Raw genomic sequence first — 20,500 nt, 5'->3', positions numbered from 1 at the left:
TTAAGTGATAAGTGGCCTGAAGAGATGGAAATATATTTGGAAAGCAAAAAAGTCAGCAACGTGAAGAATTTTAAATTACATTTTAAACGTTATCTAAATTAGGAACACCTTGTACCTGAACAGAGCTGGTCATGGTGCTCAGTGCAAACACCGTTGCACAGTCTTTGATTGTGGACTGGCTGTCAAATGCCCCCTGAGTATCCATTAGCAGTACGGCAACCTAAAACACAACGAAAAGCTGTATTAATAGTTTATATGATACAAAGAGAAGGACAAATGCCTACATATTTTTCCATACATCAATTTGGTTAAATGAACGTTATTACGCTCAAAAAAGAAAGGTCATGTACTTCTAAAACCTATCTGATCATGCAGTTTCCACTGATAATCATAAGCACTGAATTGTCCCACCATTTTTCTTTGGAAAAACCAATATGTATATTTTCATTGACTATTTTAGAATTTATTAAGCAATTGTCATTTACTTCATTAAAATAAAAACCACCATGTTGAAATATAACGTCACTACATTAGAAAATGCACAAGAAAGCGCTTTCACAAATCCTTGCTTAAAAGCACAGTGAGCTGAAAGGGGCGATGTGGAACAAAAAGGCTGTTGTCCAATGAGGGCAACACTGATACTGTTCTTTTAAGGAAGCATACTCCACCATTATCCCATGTTGTAGTCATTTTCCCAAGCAGTTTCTGATTGGAGAGATAGTATCCTCCCTTAGGCAAACTGCGTTTATTCTTCCATCTGGTTTAAGGAGAGGTTACTTACAATTTTAATGACGATTCCACTAAAGAGCTGGTTAGGTAACATTTTCTTCTCCTTCACGAAATCTCCATAAAAATTCATAAGTATTCAATAGAACAGAAAGTGGAAGAAAAAGAAACAAAATAGCCTGGCCTAACCCAAATGACTTTCTTGAACAGGACTGCTGTTTGTGGGCATTCAAGTGTTTGTGAATGCATGCAATCAATCAATTAGTGTTTATAGAGCACACTACTCTCCCGTGAGGGCCTCAATGAACTGAGGGAGGAGGGGAGTGGGCAGCTCAGGTGGGATCACTCGAAGAGCAAGGTCTTGAGGTCCTCTCTCAATTGGTGTAGTGTCTGGCTTCGGTGGAGGTGGAGGGTGAGTTTGTTCCAGGTCTTTGCTGCGAGGTAGGAGAAGAATCTTCCCCCTGCTCTGGTCCTGTAGACACAGGGGCTGGTGGCTAAGGCTGAACAGAGGTTTCTTTTGGGGGCTTGGAAGGAGATTCGGTCGCTGAGGTATTGGGCTCAGGTGTCGTGGAGAGCTTTGTAAGCGTGTGTAAGCAGTTTGAAGGTTATATTTCTTTCGACGGGGAGCCTGTGGAGGTCGCCGAGATGTTGGGTGATTTGGTCATGTCGTGGGATGTCGAGTGCGAGTCTGAATCCGGCGTTCTGGAAAGTGGAGTTTGCAGAGTTTTTTGTTGATTCCGGAGTAGAGTGTTTCCGTAGCCCAGTCTGCTGGTGAGGAGTGCGTGGGTGACTGTTTTCCGTCGGGAGGGATCTACTTGAACATCCTGCCAAGTATGCAGATGGTGTTGAAGCATGATGAGGAGACCGCGTTGATCTGGCGATTAAATGTGAGTGAAGAGGGATGCCAAGGTTGTGTGCGTGGTCCATTGGGGTGGGTGAAGTTCTAAGGGTGGGGGGCCATCAGGTGATGTCCCATGCAGAGGGGTTGGAGCAGAGGATGAGAACTTCAGTTTTTTCGGCGTTGAGCTTCAGGCAGCTGTTGCTCATCCAGGTCGTGGTGGCTTTCATCCCTTCTTGGACATTGCGCCTGGTGATGTTGGGTTCGTTGGTGAGGGAGGGAATGAGCTGGGTGTCCTCGGCGTAGGAAACTATGTTGAGTCTGTGGCTTCCGACAATGGTTGCGAGAGGGGCCATGTAGACATTAAAGAGTGTGGGCTGAGGGAGGATCCTTGGGGTACTCCGCATCTGATCTGTCGGTTCTGAGAGGAAGGGCAGGAGTCTTCTTCTCTGTGTTCTGCCCGAGAGGAAAGAATGTATCCAGTCTAAGGATATTCCTCGGACGCCGGCGTCATGGAGCCTGGTGGTTAGGGTGCGGTTGGAGTCTGTCGAAAGCTGCTGATCGATCCAGGAGGATGAGGGCTGCAATGTGGCCTTGGAAGAGGAGGGCACGGATGTCATCAGTGGCGGTGATGAGGGCAGTCTCAGTGCTATGGTTGCTAAGGAATCTGGATTGAGAGGTGTCCTAGATGCTGTTGGTTTCTTTAAAGTGTGCTAACTGGGTGTTGACGGCCCTTTTCAATGGCTTTGGGGGCAAATGGGAGCAAATAGGTCGGAAATTCATGAGTACCGTTGGGTCTGCGGAGGGCTTCTTTAGGAGGGCAGTGTCTTCGGCGTGTTTCCAGTCCTCGGAGGAATATGGCTGTCTTGAGGGAGCAGTTGATAGTTCAGCGAAGCTCAGGGTGCAATGGCAGTGGTGGCCCTGTGGAAGATGTGCAGCGGGCTGGGGTCAGTAGGTGCTCGAGTGAATGCTCTTCATAGTCTTTAAGGTGTCTTCTGTGGTGAGAGGGCTCCAAGTGAGAAGGGTCTGTTGGATGACATCGTTGGGGTTCAGGGCGCTGTTGTGGTCTTTGTTGTTGAAGTTGTCGTAGAGCATCTTGATCTGAAAGAAGGAGCTGTGTTTGTCAGAGTTCTTGGGAGGGAGGGACGTCAGTAGTTTCGCTTTAGGGTTAAGCAAATTTCTGTATGATGGCGATGATGTTCCTTGGAGTTGTGGGCGCTGAAGAGGATTCTGTCCTGGATGAAGTTGTTCTTTGTTGATCTGATGAGTTGGTGGTGTGCTGTAGGGCTGCTGACATTCATATCTGTGCATAGATCGCCGCCTAGTGTTGGGTCCGGATGATTGCACTTTGTTGTCCTGGAAGAGTCTTCGAAGTATCACGAGATAGGCGACTTCTCCCCTGGACTACAGTGCGCATGGGCATCCTCTCCCTCCTCAGATTGTTTTTCGCCATTGTGGCAGAGATGGAGATAGGAAAGTAAGAGATGGCCATGTGAAAGATAATGCTGCAGCTGCAACAGGCACCGGGGAGGAGGGCGGGCGATATGAATGTCAGCAGCCCTACATGCCAAGAACAGATGCATACTGGTAAGTAGCATATTCCGTTCGAGGCATGTGGGCTGCTGAATTCATATCTGTGCATAGACTGTATAGCAGTATCTCCTCTAGCGGTGGGTACCTGTGCCAGCTGCAGCAGTTTGAAAAAGAGTTTTGAGGACAGCCTGGCCTACAGGAGCTTGCTGTTTTGCTTGCACGTCTACATAGTAGTGTTTTGTGAAAGTGTGTATGGTGGTCCATGTGGCTGCCTTACAGATGTCTTCGAGAGGAAGGTTTCCTAGGAAAGCCATGGATGCCCCCATTTTCCTTGTAGTGTGCGCTCTTAGGGGGACGGTTAAAGTGCGTTTTGCCTTTTGATAGCATATTTGAATGCACTTAACTATCCATCTGGCTACTCCTGACTTTGAAATAGGATTTCCTTTGTGTTGTGGTGCAAAAGCAACAAATAGTTGTTTTGTCTTCCTAAATGATTTAGTTCTATGTATGTGTGTAGGGCTCTCTCAGCTACTGACTGGATTTTGAAAGAATCCTGGCAGTTCTATTGATTGGTTGATATGGAAATTGGATACAACCTTAGGCATGAACTTAGGGTTGGTTCTAAGAACCAACCTGTTGGCGTGTACCTGCATGAAAGGTTCTTGAATTGTTAGTGCTTGTAATTCGCTCACTCTTCTGAGTGAGGTAATTGCAACTAAGAACGCGACCTTCCACGTTAAGAATTGTAGTTCGCATGAGTGTAGAGGTTCGAAAGGAGGTCCCATAAGTCTGGTAAGCACTATATTTGGATTCCAGACTGGGGAAGGGGGGTGTCTTGGAGGGATCACCCTTTTCAAACCCTGCATGAATGCTTTGATTGCTGGTACTCTAAACAGTGAAAGGTGTTGTCTGTTTTGAAGGTATGCTGCTATAGCAGCGAGGTGTAGTCGTATAGAAGAGTATGCTAAGTTACATCTTTGTAGATGCAGCAGGTAACATATAATGTTTTGTATGGAAGCGTCTAACGGGTTGATTTGGTTATTGTTGCAGTAGATAACAAATCTCTTCCATTTAGCTGCATAGCACGCTCGTGTGGTTGGCCGTCTTGCCTCCCTAATGATGTTCATGCAGTCTGGGGGCAAGTTAAGGTATCCAAATTCTAAGACCTCAGGAGCCATATCGCTAGGTTCATTTGATTGGGATCTGGGTGTCTGATTTCTCCATGGTTCTGAGTTAGAAGATGGGGTGCAAGGCACAGTCTTTGATGAGGAACTACTGAAAGTTCTAGGAACGTTGTGTACCATGGTTGTCTCGCCCATGTGGGAGCAACTAGGATTAGCGTGAGTGAGTGTTGCCGCAGTTTGCATGCCACCAGCGGGATCAGCGGTGCTGGGGGAAAAGCGTACGCAAATCTGCCTGACTAGTTCATCCATATCGCATTGCCCTGTGACAACGGATGTGGGAACCTGGCGGCAAAGTATTGGCATTTGGAGTTTTCTTTTGTGGCAAACAAGTCTATCTCTGGGTGACCCCACTCTTCGAAGAATGGTTGGAGAACTTGGGGGTGAATCTCCCATTCGTGTAGTTGTTGGCTGTGCCTGCTGAGCAGGTCGGCAATCTGATTGTCCTTCCCTGGAAGGTGTTCCGCTAGCAGAAAAATGTTTTTGGGAATCGCCCACTTCCATATGCTTTGTGCCAGATGGGACAGCTGAGGAGAGTGCGTTCCTCCCGGTTTCTGAATGTAGTACATTGCGGTCATGTTGTCCGTCCGGATCAACACCGTCTTGCTGTACAAGTATTTCTGAAATGCTTTCAGGGCTAGGAATATCGCTAGCAACTCTAGTTGGTTGATATGCAGCCTTTTCTGCTTGGTTGTCCAGAGCCCTTGTACTGTGTATTGAAGGAGATGGGCTCCCCAGCCTGTCAGTGATGTGTCCGCTGTTAGTACTAGTTGTGGAACCGGCTCTTGGAACAGTTGCCCCGTGGAAAGATTTTGTGGATTCCACCACTGCAGAGAGTTGTGAGCGCGACTGTCCACCAACACTAGGTCTTTTAGTTGTCCTCGAGCCTGGTTCCATTGCCGTGCTAGGCATTCTTGTAAAGGACGCATTTGAAGTCTGGCATGGGGGACAATGAATATGCAGGAGGCCATCATGCCTATGAGCCTGGTTCCATTGCCGTGCTAGGCATTCTTGTAAAGGACGCATTTGAAGTCTGGCATGGGGGACAATGAATATGCAGGAGGCCATCATGCGTTTGCTTTGGCTTACTGAAATCAGCCCGAAAGGTGCTACCTTTGCTTCCTGATCCAGCAAGGAAGCTGTTGATACGTGGCCTAATTCTATCGAGGCTCGATTATGGGAATGCGCTGTTTCTTGGTGCCCCCGAAGCGACCTTCAAAACCCTCCAACAGGTGCAAAACGCAGCTGCGAGAATCCTTATGGATGTTCCCAGACGGCAGTCTGCTGCTCCTGCCCTCAGAGCGCTTCACTGGCTCCCCGTGAAAGAGCGGGTGAAATTTAAGGCGCTATGTACAGCCCATAAGATTTTACATGGCAAAGGCCCCCCTATCCTTGCTAATATGGCCCGTCCCTATAAACCTCCACGTCTGCTGCGCTCGGACCAAAAACACCTTTTGCAGTCAGCGAGAGTAAGAAAAGCTCGTTCTGGGGGCAGGCGTTTCTCGGTACAGGTGGCGTCTCTTTGGAACTCTCTGCCCCTCAGGATTCGCTCAGAGCCCAAGATCCTACCATTTAGGAAACTCCTTAAGACCCACTTGTTTCCACAGTAGTGATTAGCTGAGTTTCCCCTTCTGGTCTGTTGCGCCGGGACGCCCCTGGGTAAGCTGAGCGCATTATAAATTTCATATTATTATTATTATTATTACTATGAGCTGCATAAAGAATTGAGCTTGGAGAGAATGCTGCGGTAGGAATTTGCGAATGAGCGTTTGCATACTGGCTATCGTCACCGAGTTTGGATATGCCTTCGCCACTGAGGTGTTTATGGTGGCTCCCAGGTATTGCTGTACGTGGAAAGGTTGCAAATGCGATTTTGTGTAGCTGATTGAAAAGCCTAGGATGTGTAGCAACTGGATCGTTTGTGACGTGTGCGCTGCACACTCTTGGTATGACTTTGCTTGTATTAGCCAATCGTCCAGGTAAGGGTACACATGGACGTGTTGCCTCCTGAGATGTGCTGCCACTGTCGCCAAGCATTTTGTTAACACTCTTGGAGCCGTGGTAACCCCGAAGGGCAAAACCTTGAATTGGTAGTGTTGACCTATTGTGAATCTGAGGTATTTTCTGTGGGCTGGATGGATGGGTATGTGAAAATACGCATCTTTGAGGTCCAGTGTTGCTAGGAAGTCTCTTTGCTGTAGCAACGGGAGCACTTGTTGTAGTGTGATCATATGGAAGTGCTATATTGATTTAGGGGTCTGAGGTCCGATATTGGTCTGAGGGAACCGTCCTTCTTTGGAATAAGGAAGTATAGGGAGTATACTCCTGTCCCTTGTTGGTGGAAAGGGACTTGCTCTATTGCCCCCTTCTCCAGCATACATTTCACCTCTTGTTGTAGCAGGGTGATGTGTTCTGTGGAATAGGACGATGTTTGGGTGGTATGTTTGGTGGTGTAGAAGTCAGTTCTAGGCAATAACCAGACTGGATAATTTCTCTCACCCACCTGTCTGTGGTAATCGCGTGCCAGACAGGTAGGAACTGTTGTAGTCTGCCTCCGACCGGTGTTAAGTGGTGTGGAGGCAGCATAATGAAGTCACTGTTTTGTGGCAGTGGAGGCCCTGGTGTTATTGCCTCCACGCCCTCTTCCCTTATTACGGTTTCCTCTGTAGCCTCCCCTGGTTGTGTTCTTGTTGAAGGAACCTTGTGTGTTACTTTTGTATGAGGCAGATGTTTGTGAAGCATTCCCTCCTGTATTTGCTCTGTATGAGGAGTGTCGAAAGGAGCCCCTATGTTGCAGAAATTGCAACGCACCCGTAGATTTTGCGGTTTCTGTGTCTTTTTTCATTTTGTCCAAAATGGTGTCGACAGCAGGGCCAAATAGAAAATCTTGATTAACAGGTTGGTTAAGAATGGTGGACTGCACCTCATTCTTAAAACCAGAAATACGCAGCCATGCATGTGTGCGTAGCAAAACACTAGTATTAAGTGACCTAGCTGCGGTGTCTGCAGCGTCAAGCGCACATTTAATGGAGGCGTTTGATATGAACTTTCCCTCTTGGATGAGATCATTGGCTTGTGCTTTAAAAGGCTCGGGCAGGTGTTGCATAAGGCTTTCGAGCTGATCATAGTGCGCCCTGTCGTAACGAGCCAGTAAGGCTTGTGTATTAGCAATCCTCCATGAGTTGGAGACTTGTGCAGCTACCCTTTTGCCTGATGCCTCTAGAATTTTTGACTGTCAGGGGGAGGTGCTTCCCCTGTTGTCTGAGAGTTGGCTCTTTTTCGTGCGTTGGCAACCACCAATGAGTCTAGTGGCAACTGGCCCTTGATTTAAGTCGGGACTGTAGGAGCCGGCCTATATTTTTTTTCTATCCTGGGATTGATCACCCGTGCCCTGGCTGTATCCTTAAATATGTCAGGTGTGTGTTTAAGAACCCCCTTCAGCATGGGAAGGGTTTTGACATTTTTTCTGCAGTAGTGAATGTGTCAAAAAGTAAGTCTTCCTCCACAGGGTCACTATGCATGTCCACATTGTGGAGTTGGTTGAAGACTACAGTGTCATCAGTAGGTGACGGCTTAGTAGGGTAAGTGGGTACATCAGGGATGGGATGGGTGTCCTAAGGGTCTGTTGGCTCTTGCCAAGGTTCCTCTTGGTGAGGATCTTGTGGGAAATCATATAGAGGCTGTGGCTCATACCCCGTGTCCCATCATCGTCCCCGTGGTGAGAAGGTGAGGAAGGTGCAAAAGGTGTGGAAGGCATGATAGGTTGAAAAGGGCTGAAGGGTCGTGAGGGAGAAGTCCCAAAGTCCTTTTTCTTCAGTGGAATAGGTGAATTAGGTTCAAAGTCCAAAGGCCTTTTTTTCCTATGCAGGATGGTAACTTTACCAGTCTCTGGATTTATGTATATTTTAGCTTGGTCGTCTGAAGGATCTGGGTGGAATAGTTCTTCCTCTACAGTCCTGGGTTTAGTGTTAGACTTTTTCGGGTCGGTAACACTTGGTTTTTCGACAACTTTCGGAGTCTTATGTGGCTTTTTGGGCTCGGGCCCCGATTTTGGATTGAGGATTGTTTTCGGGTCGACCGGAATTTCCGGGTCGACACGTTTGTGCTCCGTAGGCTTCTCCGGATGAGTGTCTTTCACCGAGTCAATCTTTTTTGGACCGAATGGTGTCTTTGGAGCCGTTGTCCTTGGGTCGACAGTTTTTCCCGGTTTCGACACTGGTTTCGGTACGGCACCGGTTGCCGGGTCGACTGTTTTCGGAACAGCAGGCTTGCTCGGTTCGGCGCCCTTTGTTCGGGTCGACCGACTTTTTGGGGTAGTCTGTTTTTGGCTGAACGGCCATTTTTGGCTCTACTCCCTTTGGGTCGGTGACCTTCTGTGGCTCTGGAACCTTCTTCGGGACGATGGCACTGGGCCCTGGGGTTTCTGAAGGTTTTGGTTTCGGACTGAGCCGGAAGGTGGGGCTGGCGAAATTTGTTTGTGATCTTGGCTAAGGCCTTTTGGCGATGCCTCAACCGGAGCCTCTGGTAACGGGTTAATCGGTGTCGGGGGTGTTGTACTCACGATTTGCCCCGACGGGATTTCGTCGTCAGAGTAATCCTCGACGGTGACGATTTCTAAGTCAGAGACTGGGACGTCCTGTAGATCCTGGTCATCCTCGAAGATGTTGTCCGGTTCCGGTGCCTGTCGCTGCATTTCTTGCCGGGCAGCCAGTCGGTTTCGTATAGTTTTTTTGGGAGCAAAACTGGGCGCAGGCTGGGCAGGTTTCTTCCCCTATGGTCCGGGGAAAGGCACTTGTTGCATACTGAGTGTTTCAGTATGTGGGAACTTGGAGTGGCATTGTGGGCACGTTTTAAACTGGCTTCTTTCCATCGACGGTCGGCTCACGTGGCGTCGAAAAGGCCTAACGGCCCGCGTCGACGACAGATTCGAGATGGAAGGTTGGATCGAGTAGAGAGGTACCGAACGAGAACAATACCGCTGAAGTCGAAGGTCTTTTGGCCTTTAGAAAAGTTTTATTTTCGATTCAGAGTTGGAGTATAGGAGTTTGCATCCGAACCCAATGGCGGAAAAAAACAATCTGAGGATGGAGAGGATGCCCATGCGCACTGTAGTCCAGGGGAGGAGTCACCTATCTCGTGATACTTCGAAGACTCTTCCAGGACAACAAAGTGCAATCATCCGGACCCAACACTAGGCGGCGATCTATGCACAGATATGAATTCAGCAGCCCACATGCCTCGAACATATAGATTTTTTTTTTTTACTAATTGGCTTTCCTAAAGAAGAGTTTTACATTAATATTTTGCAAAACATGCACAAAAATCCTGCTCATGGGCAGAATAATTGAGTGGTGTTATTTCAATGAAGATCCCATTGAAGAAGAACAAGGATTACAGATAAGCAATTTTTCCCTCTTCATTACAGGTGTCTTAAAGGAAATCATGAACATCTCAAGTCGGATCCCAGAACACTTTTACAAAAGAATGCTTTTCTTTCTAATGAACACAATTTTCCCAAATTATCACATTTGATTTAGAGAGTATCAACTCATCTGATATTGAGGAAAAAAGTATTGAGGCGGAGACTGTTCTCCCCACTTAAGTCTAAGGGTTTTTAACAGAGAAAATACACCTTGTCTTTGGAGTTCCCAAGAGGATTCCTATTGAGAAAATTACAAGATCCCAATGAGGAGTAAGGCAAACCCTTTTTAGTGCCAATCATTAAATGCTCAAAAGAACAGAGCATACATACAATCAGAGGAAAGATGTTAATACTACTCCACTAGATCTGCAAAAACCGTTTCACACTACAAAGCCCTGCAGGACCAAAAGAGCATAATGACCTCACTACATGCAGTAGTGCTTGATGAAGAGGTGCAGAGAAGCCCACGTTGCTGCAAGGCAGATAACCAGGACCGGAACTCTGCGTGTTAATGCAGTGCTTGAAGCCTTTGCTCTGGTGAGACGCAAACCCTCAGGGGGTTGCTTCTTAGCCAGTGAATAGCAGATTTTAATGCAGAGGAGATGGTCAGTTTCTGCAAACAACTCCTGCGCTCCAACATACCCCACGAAGACTTGGTCTTCCACCCAGAAGTCAACATAGAATGACAATGCTCTATTTGGGTTCAGTCGGTGGAGTCGCTCATCTTCCTTAGAGGTATGGGGCAGAACGTTAAAGGCAGAGAGGGTGATGGAATGGACTACATGAAAGGGAGTGACTAAGAAGCTCTAGTGCACAGAACCAGCTCTTGTCTGGGAACATATTTAGGTATGGAGGCTTAAATGACAGAATGGAGGTCACCAACACTCTGGGAAGATGTTATTGCCACTAGGGAAACCATCTCGATGTTGAGAAGCCTGAGAGGACAGCTGTGCAGTGACTCAAAACTAGGACACCTCAGAAAAGTAAGTACTAAATTGAGATCTCACTGAGGCATGATGAAGGGCGAAGGTGGAAACCGGTTTTAAAGACCGATTTCCAACAGGGGATTTGAAGAGGAATTGCGAATCTGGCGACCGCAGTAAGGCTGAGATGGCATACAGATAGCCCTTTATGGTAACCAAGGCAGAGCCATGCTGGGCAAGAGAAAGAAAAGATAGAAGGTATTGAGAAAGCAGAGTAGATAAAGGGTTAACACGTTTTTCTGCACGCCATGCCATAAACCTGCCAGAAAGACAGGCATATACTGTCTAGGTGGAGGGACACCTGTTTGCCAAAATATTTTTGCAGACTTTAAGCGAAAGGTCACCAGCTGTCGCTGCTCACGTGTGTTTCCACACATGAAGGAGCATTGGCAGGTTCGATTGGAGAACCCTCCACTGCTCCCGAAGAGGCAGGCTGATCGGAGTACGGATGGCCATGCTCTACAGCTCTGGATACCAAACTCTCTGAACCCAGTATGGAGCCACACAGGACTTGGGCCAAGTCGTTCTTGATCTTCTTAAGAACCTTGGGCAGGAGTGGTATGGGAAGAACGGTGTACAGGAGGGCATGAGCTCCCCTCGAGACAAAAAGCATCCGAATGAGAGCCGCCTTAGAAACTCTAGCGTGCAAAACTGCTGACATTGCCCATGCTCAGCAGTAGCAAACCGATCAAACCAAGGCTCTCCCCATTGCTGAAAGATACTTTGACGCCATTTGTGATCCGATAGCCATTTTGGCTGAGCTCACTAGTCCCGGCATTCAGAGAACTCACCAGGTGTTGAAGCATCAGGGATATGCTCTGATGTTCCTGCTATTCCACAAGTGGAAGGCCTCTTGAGAATGGGTCCATGACCACACCCGACCTGTTTGTTACAGTACCTCATGGTGGTGGTGTGGTCCGTGAACATTTGAATCAGCCTTTACTGGGAGGGTAGAAAGGCCGTTCAATGCCATCTGGATCGCCCAAAGTTCCAGTAGGTTGATGTGGAGCCCAGATTCTGCCGGAGACCGGAAGCCTCTGAGCTCCACCTCTCCCAAATGGCCACCTCATCACAGGAATGACGTCAGTCACTACTACCAGATCTGATTTGGGAAGGGAGAAGTGTCTGCTACTGACCCAATCACAGTTTAAGCACCACTGCAGATCTTCAGCCGTTCCCTTTGAGATCTGGACCATGTTACAGAGAGTCCCCTGATGCTGCGCCCACTGAAACTTCAGGTCCCACTGCAGAGCCTGTATATGCTAGCTGTCATGTGTCACAAGCAGGATGCAAGAGACTATGAGGCACAGCAGCTTCAGAGTCATTTGCACCGAAACAAGGAAAGAGGCTGAAACTTCTGTATCAGAGCCTGAATATCCTGGACTTGTCATTCAGTAGGATAGGCCCGAAACTGAACGGTATCTAGAACAGCTCTGATGAAAGGCAGCATCCGAGAGGGAGTCCGGTGTGGCTTTGGCATGTTGATAGCGAACCCCAGAGAGTGCAAGAGGTTTGTCGTAATCTGGAGGTGAGAGACAACTGCCTGGGGCAAGCCCGCCTTTAACAGCCAGTCATCAAGACAGGGGAAGACTGGTAGCCCTGAACTCCGCAGATGAGCTGCAACCACTGCCATCACCTTGGTGAACACTGGAGAGTTGTTGGTAAGGCCAAAAGGGAGCATGGCACATTGAAAGTGCTCATGGCCCAAAATGAACTGCAGGGATTGCTTGTGGGCAAGCAAGACGTTAATGTGTAAGTATGCATCCTAAATGTCCAACGCTACCAAACATTCTCCTGGGTCAAGGGCTGAGAACATGAGCAACTGGTGGACTGGCCCAACCTCTGGCTGCCCAATTCAGGGTACTATGTCCTCTGCCAGGCAGAGGCTGGGGAGCTTGCATGCTGTGATAGCTGGGCGGGTAGAGATGTGGCTGGAAGCCCCTTAAGTGGGCACTAAAGGACCTGGCAGGAGCTCGGCTATCCTTGAAGCACTCCAGCACAGAGTCTATCTTGCCTCCGAAAAGACGGGAAGCATCAAAGGGCATATACATAAGGTAAGCTTGGACATGCTCTAAAATGCTAGTCGTGCTTATTCAGGTGTGGTGTTGTAAGGGCACAGACGAAGAAACAGTTCTGCTTAGCGAGTTGGTTGTATCCAGCCGATATCGGACTGCGAATTTAGCTGCATCACTCCTGTATGCCATAGTTTTGGAATTATAACCCAGGTCTCCTACAGGACCATGGGCAGCACCTGCACAATGGAATCTCAAAGTGCGAGGGAATAACAGCCCAAAATGGCATGCTGTGCTGATGGACCGCAGTGCGAGTCTGGTGTAAGATAAATGTTCTTACCTAAGGGGTCCAGCCTCTTAGATTCCCCATCTGGTGCGGTGGTAGGGAATGCAACAGGATTTACAAGATAAGTGGAGGCTTGGACCACCAAGCTCTTTGTGGTAGGGTGCTGTGTGAAAAAACTGTGGCCCCCTGGGGCGGGGCAAAGGTGGTGGGAAATTATCAAGTTCACAGGAGCTACTGTGCAGGGCTTGGACCAGCCCAGAGCAGGGTGTCTAAGGGCTTCATTAAAGGGAAGAAGTGGTTCTGAGAGGGTAACTCCCGACTGAAGCACCTCTGTTAAGTCATTAGTCATGACTACCACAGACGGCAGACTAAGGTCCAGGACCTTCGACCGCCCTTCTCTCCACCATAGCAAAGAAGGCTCCCGCCGCCATAGCCACGGTAGGAGAGACCATGCAAGTATCTGGGAAGGTATCTAGTGCTCTTGCATCTGCCAATTCCTCACACCAGTCCATGTGGAGGTCTAGGCACTGGTGTTCTTCAGGATGCAGTGGCTCCTGTCTATCTTCCCCAAGTCCTAGTCCACAGGAATAAGGGTCTGGCTCCAGCCTGGAGAGCATGGGTCAAGCCGGCGTATGGCCACGCCCCTCGGCTCTGTGTCGCAGTAGGGGATGCAAATGGGGACATCGGCACAGAGGGTGCTGCCGGCACCGGGAGTGCTGACATCAGGACCGGCATCGGGAGGAGGTGGTACAACTGGAGCCGGTCCGGATCAGACTGTGGATCCAAGGGGCCTGACTGGCGCCAGGGGTGGACCCACCGGTGGAGAACCAGACACTCCCATACCCAGGGGCCCGAAGGCACTCCAGCAGGGATGGGGTGCCTAATTAGGAGGTGCATCCCCTCAAAATATTCAGAGTTGAGCAAAGTTTGCACTGGCTCCTGGAACCTCGGGGAGGTGCAGAGGCAGTCCAGGTGCAGGCTCAACCGCGAATCCAGGCCTCGAAAGACTACTCTCCCTCGGCGCATGACTTTTACAGACCGGGAGATGCCAAAGACATCTCTGATTTCTCATACTACTTGTGGAACTTACCAGAGTGGGATGACAAACTGCGACGAAGATCAATGGCTCAGGGATGGATTCCAGGACTGTCCGCTCGAACGGGATAGAGACAGTCGCGGCATTGAGAGGCAAGTAGCTTGAGAGATCGCTTCCACAAGGTCTTGTGGTGCATGACGCGACAACAGACACAGATCTTGGCATCGGAGTCGCACTAAAGACACCAGAGGCAAACATGGTGCAGGTCTGTCACCGACATTAGCCAGTGGTAATTTCCACAGAGGGCTTGAAGACAGCCTTCCTTGTGGACATCCCTGTCATATCAGGAGATAAGTCTAGGAAAAACTTCAACAGAAGTCTAAAAAAGGTGAGATGAAAAAATGGCTGGGGTAGCTCTCTCCGGATCTGGGCTCACTGGCAAAGAAAGAAAAGAACTGACAGCGCGCTGGGATGCCGCCAAAATAAGCACCACGCATGTCACTTCTGGCGCGGACAAAGTAGACCATGAAAAGCGGGACCAAACTACGCCATCTACTGGCGCACAAAGGTAATGCTCATAAAAAATTTCTGGAACAAGACTTATGCATGGGGTTATTTTAAGTTAAGGCTAGAAGTCTCCATCAGATAGAACTTATACGAAGCATAAGTGCTACCCCAAGACTTTGTAGATACTTACACTCAACCAGACACCACTCCCAGTGCTCGGTCTACAACATGTAGAACGCCCCGTTAACCCCATTCCGTCAGACGAAGGTGACTTTGCCATAGTTTGATTAAAGCCAAGGAACTCCTCTCGCCCATGTGGCTTTACTTCACTTTTCTATAAGGCTTTAAGGCCAACACTGGTACCCAACTCCTGTAGCTCTACTTAATTCCTTCGCCAGGCAAGGAACCTTACCTCCTTTGATGTTGGAGGCCTCTATAACTAATTTCTAAGCCAGACAACAATAAATTCTTATGCTCTTTATATAGAAGCATATCCTTATTAAACATCGACGCGAAATCATTTACTGTGATCTTGGTCACTAGACTCAATCCCCTAATGCAGGTCACGATTGACCCAGAGCAGACCGGCTTTGTGCCAGAGATGAAATGCGCAGATAATAAGTACCAAATGCCTCCTACGCAGCACTGGCAAAGTACAAAAGGCATGAGTGCTGGGGTAAATACTTAGTATTGTTGCTGAAAAAGTGTTTGGTAGAGTCCACTATCCTCAACTGCTTGAGACACAAATGTTTCGTGGAATAATGTTTGCGGTAAATCGCCTACTGTTATAGCATGCTTAGCACTAGAGTGAGTCAAAGGCTTGGTGTGCCCTCTGTTCCCCTAACAGCACAGCAGGAGGCAAGGCTGCCCGCATTCACTCTTACTTTTTGCGCTGTAAATACAACTATTCACGCAAAGGATAAGAATCAAACCTGCTACTGAAGGGACCAGAATGGCACACAACTCTCAAACTCTGCCTAGAGGCAGATGAAGTTGTAGCGACCCTTACAGACCCAGTCAATTCATTGCCTGCCTTGGTAGCCCAGATGAATCCATTCAGTGAGATCTCAGGCTTTATATTAAATTTACAAATATCATCCCTCCTCCGTCTCACTGTTCCCATTACCAAACAACTTCTCCAAGCACAATTTCAAGTGCAATTAGCAGCCTACTCATTCTCATACCTGGGCATATGCACAGCCTCCCTCAACACAACTTTGTCCCTTAACTACAAAGAGCTACTCTAGCCGATTAAGCAGGACTTGGATATATGGTCCAAGTATAATATTTCATGTTTGAACAGGACTGCTGCGATAACAATCAAAACCTTACTAAAAATGCATTTTGTATTTCAGTACCTCCCTTTGCAAGCACCTCGGAAAACTTTTAAAACACCTATATATTTGGAAAGGCGCTAAGCCTTTAATACACCACAAAACACCTTATCGACACCCTAGAGAGGGTGGCCTGGGCAACCCGCAATTGGAATATTTTCATCAAGTGCCACAGCTACGTTATAAGTTATAATGGAGGAGAGAAAAGGATGATCAACACTGGCACTGATCAACACTGGCACTGATCAACACCGGCACTGATCAACACCGGCACTGATCAACACCGGCACTGATCAACACCGGCACTGATCAACACCGGCACTGATCAACACCGGCACTGATCAACACCGGCACTGATCAACACCGGCACTGATCAACACCGGCACTGATCAACACCGGCACTGATCAACACCGGCACTGATCAACACCGGCACTGATCAACACCGGCACTGATCAACACCGGCACTGATCAACACCGGCACTGATCAACACCGGCACTGATCAACACCGGCACTGATCAACACCGGCACTGATCAACACCGGCACTGATCAACACGTGGTAGGAATGCACTTATGAAATGTCCCTTGGTTGCCAAGAGAGAATAGACCTTGGGGTGCACACCTCTCCAGTAACACTTTCACAGTCTGTAATGTAGTGCTGGTCAAGAAACAACCTACTACCTACGTCTCCATCCCCTTTGACACCTATCATTGCTAAGCCCGTGTTCATTCTCGCTCTTCATACAGATGCCTTCAGGTTGTGGCAAGAGGCTGAATGTAAAATGGCAGGCCAACTCTGATACGGAGTCTTTTTTTCCTTTTGAAATTTCTGAAATGTGAGCCTTGACTTTCAAAAAAATGAAAGGATGCACTAAAATCAGGTCAGACACTAGCTCATAGGCAAAACCATGAAAGCCCAGTTTAGTTAATACTTGACCAAATTTGAGAACTGGTTACTTGCCAAAACTAAGAACAAGTACCTATTAGCTGACCTTTACACTACCTTGATGCATTCCTTACCGAAAAGAGAAGTCCTCAGAGGAGATGGAAACAGGAACTAGGGTGCAAACTCACAAAAAGTGGGAGGACTTTTTTTTTTTTTTACAGATCTCGGACCATAGCAAACTCCGCAGCTGGAGGGAGACAATGGTGAAGATTACTTCATATTAGTATCTGGCTCTGGCCCTGACCCAAGCCTAGGCTCAGAAGAAATCCATAGTCTGTTGGAGAATCCAGTAGCAGTGGGACGCTGCTGCACCTACTCTGGAATTGTCCCAAACTATGTTGCTGTTGGGACCCAGAGTTAGGTGACATTGAATGAATGAATGAAGTCAAATGTGTATTGCGCAACCTTAAGTATATCCTAGCCTGCACGGGGAGCCAGTGAAGGTTTTTCCTAATGGAAGAGCCAGACGATCGTCTCGGGGCGTTAACAACAAACCATTGATTGAACATTGATTCAGTCTGCGCAATAAAAAATACCTCGCTTCCCAGCCTACACTTTGCTAGGCCTTCCATGTGAACTGACGTTTCCATTACACTCAATGAGGGGAAGAAAGATGGCCATAGCTCTTTGTGCAGCACATCTAACTATACTTATGTTCTGGGGAACAAATACAATTGCTGATCGGGAATGGCATCAGCATATTTCTGACCTCTTGATAATAGTACAGTGAAATATGGAATCTGAAACACAAAGAAGACACCTTTCAGGAGCTATGAGCCCCTTCTCTACAATTCCTAGCCTCTGACATCAGTGAACTTTCCTGCCCAAACTATTTAAGAGTTGTGCGGATGGTAGACTGAGGGAGCTCTCAAACATGTAGTGCCGAATTGTTTGAGTCTTGACACACAAAGTGATCACCTAGGGCCTGCCCTTGTCTGTCACATGGAATAACTGCCTTATGCTGGGTGTTAGGGTGAGAGGCAGGATGGCCAAGTCTAGGGGGTGGAGTTTAACACTTGTCACCCTCTGGGTTGTAGGCGTGGTTATGTTTTTTATATTCAACTAAATTGAAAAACTAATAAACAGAGTTGACCCATAAATAGCAATTCAGAAAACAATGAACAGAGCAACTTTGTTTCAATGAGACTACTTTGAATGAATGTGGAACTCCATCATGGCTTACACAAGGGTACAATCAAACAAGACAAACCAGTTACTTACCTTTGGTAACACTCTTTCTGGTAGTGATTATCTAGCTACAGATTGCTCACCTTTTCAATATTCCCCAGCCGTCAGTCTGGATCTGGAAACGTTTCAGCAGTACCTATGCATGCTGTTATTTGGCAGTGTCTGGACCCACACAGACGCCGTTACACTTCGGAAAGGACGTGCGAGCCTATATATGTGCCACTCCCATGCGTTAACGTCAATTGCTTTCAAGACCATGCCCCCACATGCAGAGCCTTAAAGCAAATTGGTGTGACCAGTGCACAGGTTCCTATACTTGGGACCTTATTAAAGGAAGGAGTCCACTCAGAGTAAGTGAGGAGGATTGGAGGGTCGTGAGGAATCTGCAGCTAGAGTATCTACCAGAAAGAGGGTTAACAAAGGTAAGTAACCTGTTCTTCTCATGGAGACTTATAGCAGCAGATTCTTGACCTTCTGAATAGATAGCAAAGCAGGACCTATATGGAGCAGGTGAGCTTGTGGGGAGTTGAATGTACTCAAACCACAGTCTTGCAGGATTGAGCAAGCAAAATGTCCCTCTTGGTGAACCTGACTGCCCAGACAATAGTACTTAGTTTGCCTATGTAGTGGTAGCAGCTTTTGCCTTGGTAGGAGCACGCATTCCTTCCGGAAGCTGACTTTTAGCCATTGCGCAAAAGATCTTCATGCAGAACAGGATCCAGGGGGTAATGGTTCTCCTCTGCACTGCTGTTACTTATCACTCCAGAGAACCCCATACAGAGCTGATCCTTCACCCAGTGTTCTTTGGTACGATGTATGTTCAAGCTAAGCGGTCTCTTGAGTTCCAACCAATGGAGCCTTTCCTCCCCCTTGGAGGGGTGAGGGAGCGCATAGAACACCAGCAAGGTAATGATTTGCCTTCTGTGAAACTGTGCCCAACTTTTGGTAAGAAGGATGCTCATGTCTGCAAAACCAGTTTGTCTTGAAGAAGGTGGTGAATGGCGGGCTGACAGAGCCTGAAGCTCAATTACCTGATGCTCCGATGTAATGGCAATGGGAAGCCCTGTCTTAAGGGTAAGAAGTTGCAAAAGGAAGCTGTGAAGTGGCTCGAATGCTGTCCACATCAGTAAAGTAAGGACAAGTTAATGTCCCACAGTGGTAGGACAATGGAGAGGGACAAAACAAATTTTGTATAACAACTCAAGCCCAGGAGTTCTCAAGGCCCAGTACTGACCAACTAGAATGACCTGGTATCAAGGTTAACAAGTAACTCTTGTGTACTCACATTTCTGCAGGGACGTCACGTAATGAAGAAAGCTCCACTACTGCCCCAATGGGGGTATCTAACCCAACAATGTCAAAGTATCAATAGCAATTTGGGGAAGAAGGGAACGAAAACAAGGAATGGAGAGGGTCCCATGTCCCACCCCAGTCTAAATCAGGATTGATGAAACCAGAAAGGGTGATTCAAAACACAAATCTGTTAAAAAGAATAGTAGAAGAGGTGAGTGTATATATATTTTCTGTGAAACACTATCTTTCTATTTACATGTATGTCTACCTGGTTAATTCCCTTAATCCATGTATGATGCTCATTGGGGTGAGGGAGAGAGCTTAAACATCTAAAGAGAAATAACAGCAAGGTAAGTAAATGTGTCTTGGGGGGACGCAGAAATATTGAAGGTAAATGTAATGTGAAAACATACATACATACATACATACATACATACATACATACATACATATATATATATATTGTCAACACGTTGCCTCCCACGAAGCCCTAGGAGGCGAGTTCGCACACAAACATTTGGCAAAATCCTTTTATTTTCTGGATGCACGGACCAAAAAGCACTTACCTACGCGTTTCAGCATGAGCCTTGTTCACGGGAATCCGTTGCTTTAAATCCAAACTGTGGTATGTCCCACCAAGCTTTCATTACACCACCCTCATTCGGCCCGCCCATATTGGAGCGGAGCATGGTGGTACCAGTAGTCCCGAACAAAATCAGTCCTTGAATAGGTTACATGGTCCGTGTTATAACATCATTACTAAGGGCCAATGTTCCCTGCAAGGCGCCTATTGACATCAAGAAGGGCCCAGGAACGCAGTGTATCTGCGATGGCACAGGCAGCCCGTGTAAGATCCTCTAGACTGCTCTGTGCCGTTTTGCTGGTGGTGCCAAACTCCTACCGGCACTGGGCAGTGCCGTGAAAATATTGTCAACACGTTGCCTCCCACGAAGCCCTAGGAGGCGAGTTCGCACACAAACATTTGGCAAAATCCTTTTATTTTCTGGATGCACGGACCAAAAAGCACTTCCCTACGCGTTTCAGCATGAGCCTTGTTCACGGGAATCCGTTGCTTTAAATCGGAACTGTGGTATGTCCCACCAAGCTTTCATTACACCACCCTCAGTAATGATGTTATAACACGGACCATGTAACCTATTCAAGGACTGATTTTGTTCGGGACTACTGGTACCACCATGCTCCGCTCCAATATGG

At 47.6% G+C, this 20,500-nt stretch overlaps 1 protein-coding gene across 3 annotated transcripts in view; it reads right to left on the bottom strand.

The window, feature by feature from the left end:
• ATL2 (atlastin GTPase 2) overlaps nt 1-20,500 on the bottom strand; it is a 614,707-nt gene that overhangs the window by 333,795 nt on the left and 260,412 nt on the right. For all 3 annotated transcript variants that reach the window (XM_078649021.1, XM_078649023.1, XM_078649022.1), the window contains exon 4: nt 116-220. In XM_078649021.1, the coding sequence (XP_078505147.1) occupies nt 116-220 (105 nt within the window). The remainder of the gene's footprint in view (nt 1-115; nt 221-20,500) is intronic.

Source organism: Lissotriton helveticus, chromosome 6, assembly GCF_964261635.1.
Source record: "Lissotriton helveticus chromosome 6, aLisHel1.1, whole genome shotgun sequence".
NCBI classification, from domain to species: domain Eukaryota; kingdom Metazoa; phylum Chordata; class Amphibia; order Caudata; family Salamandridae; genus Lissotriton; species Lissotriton helveticus.
Note: the sequence above shows the minus strand (reverse complement) of the source record. Positions and strands in the feature narration are given on the sequence as shown.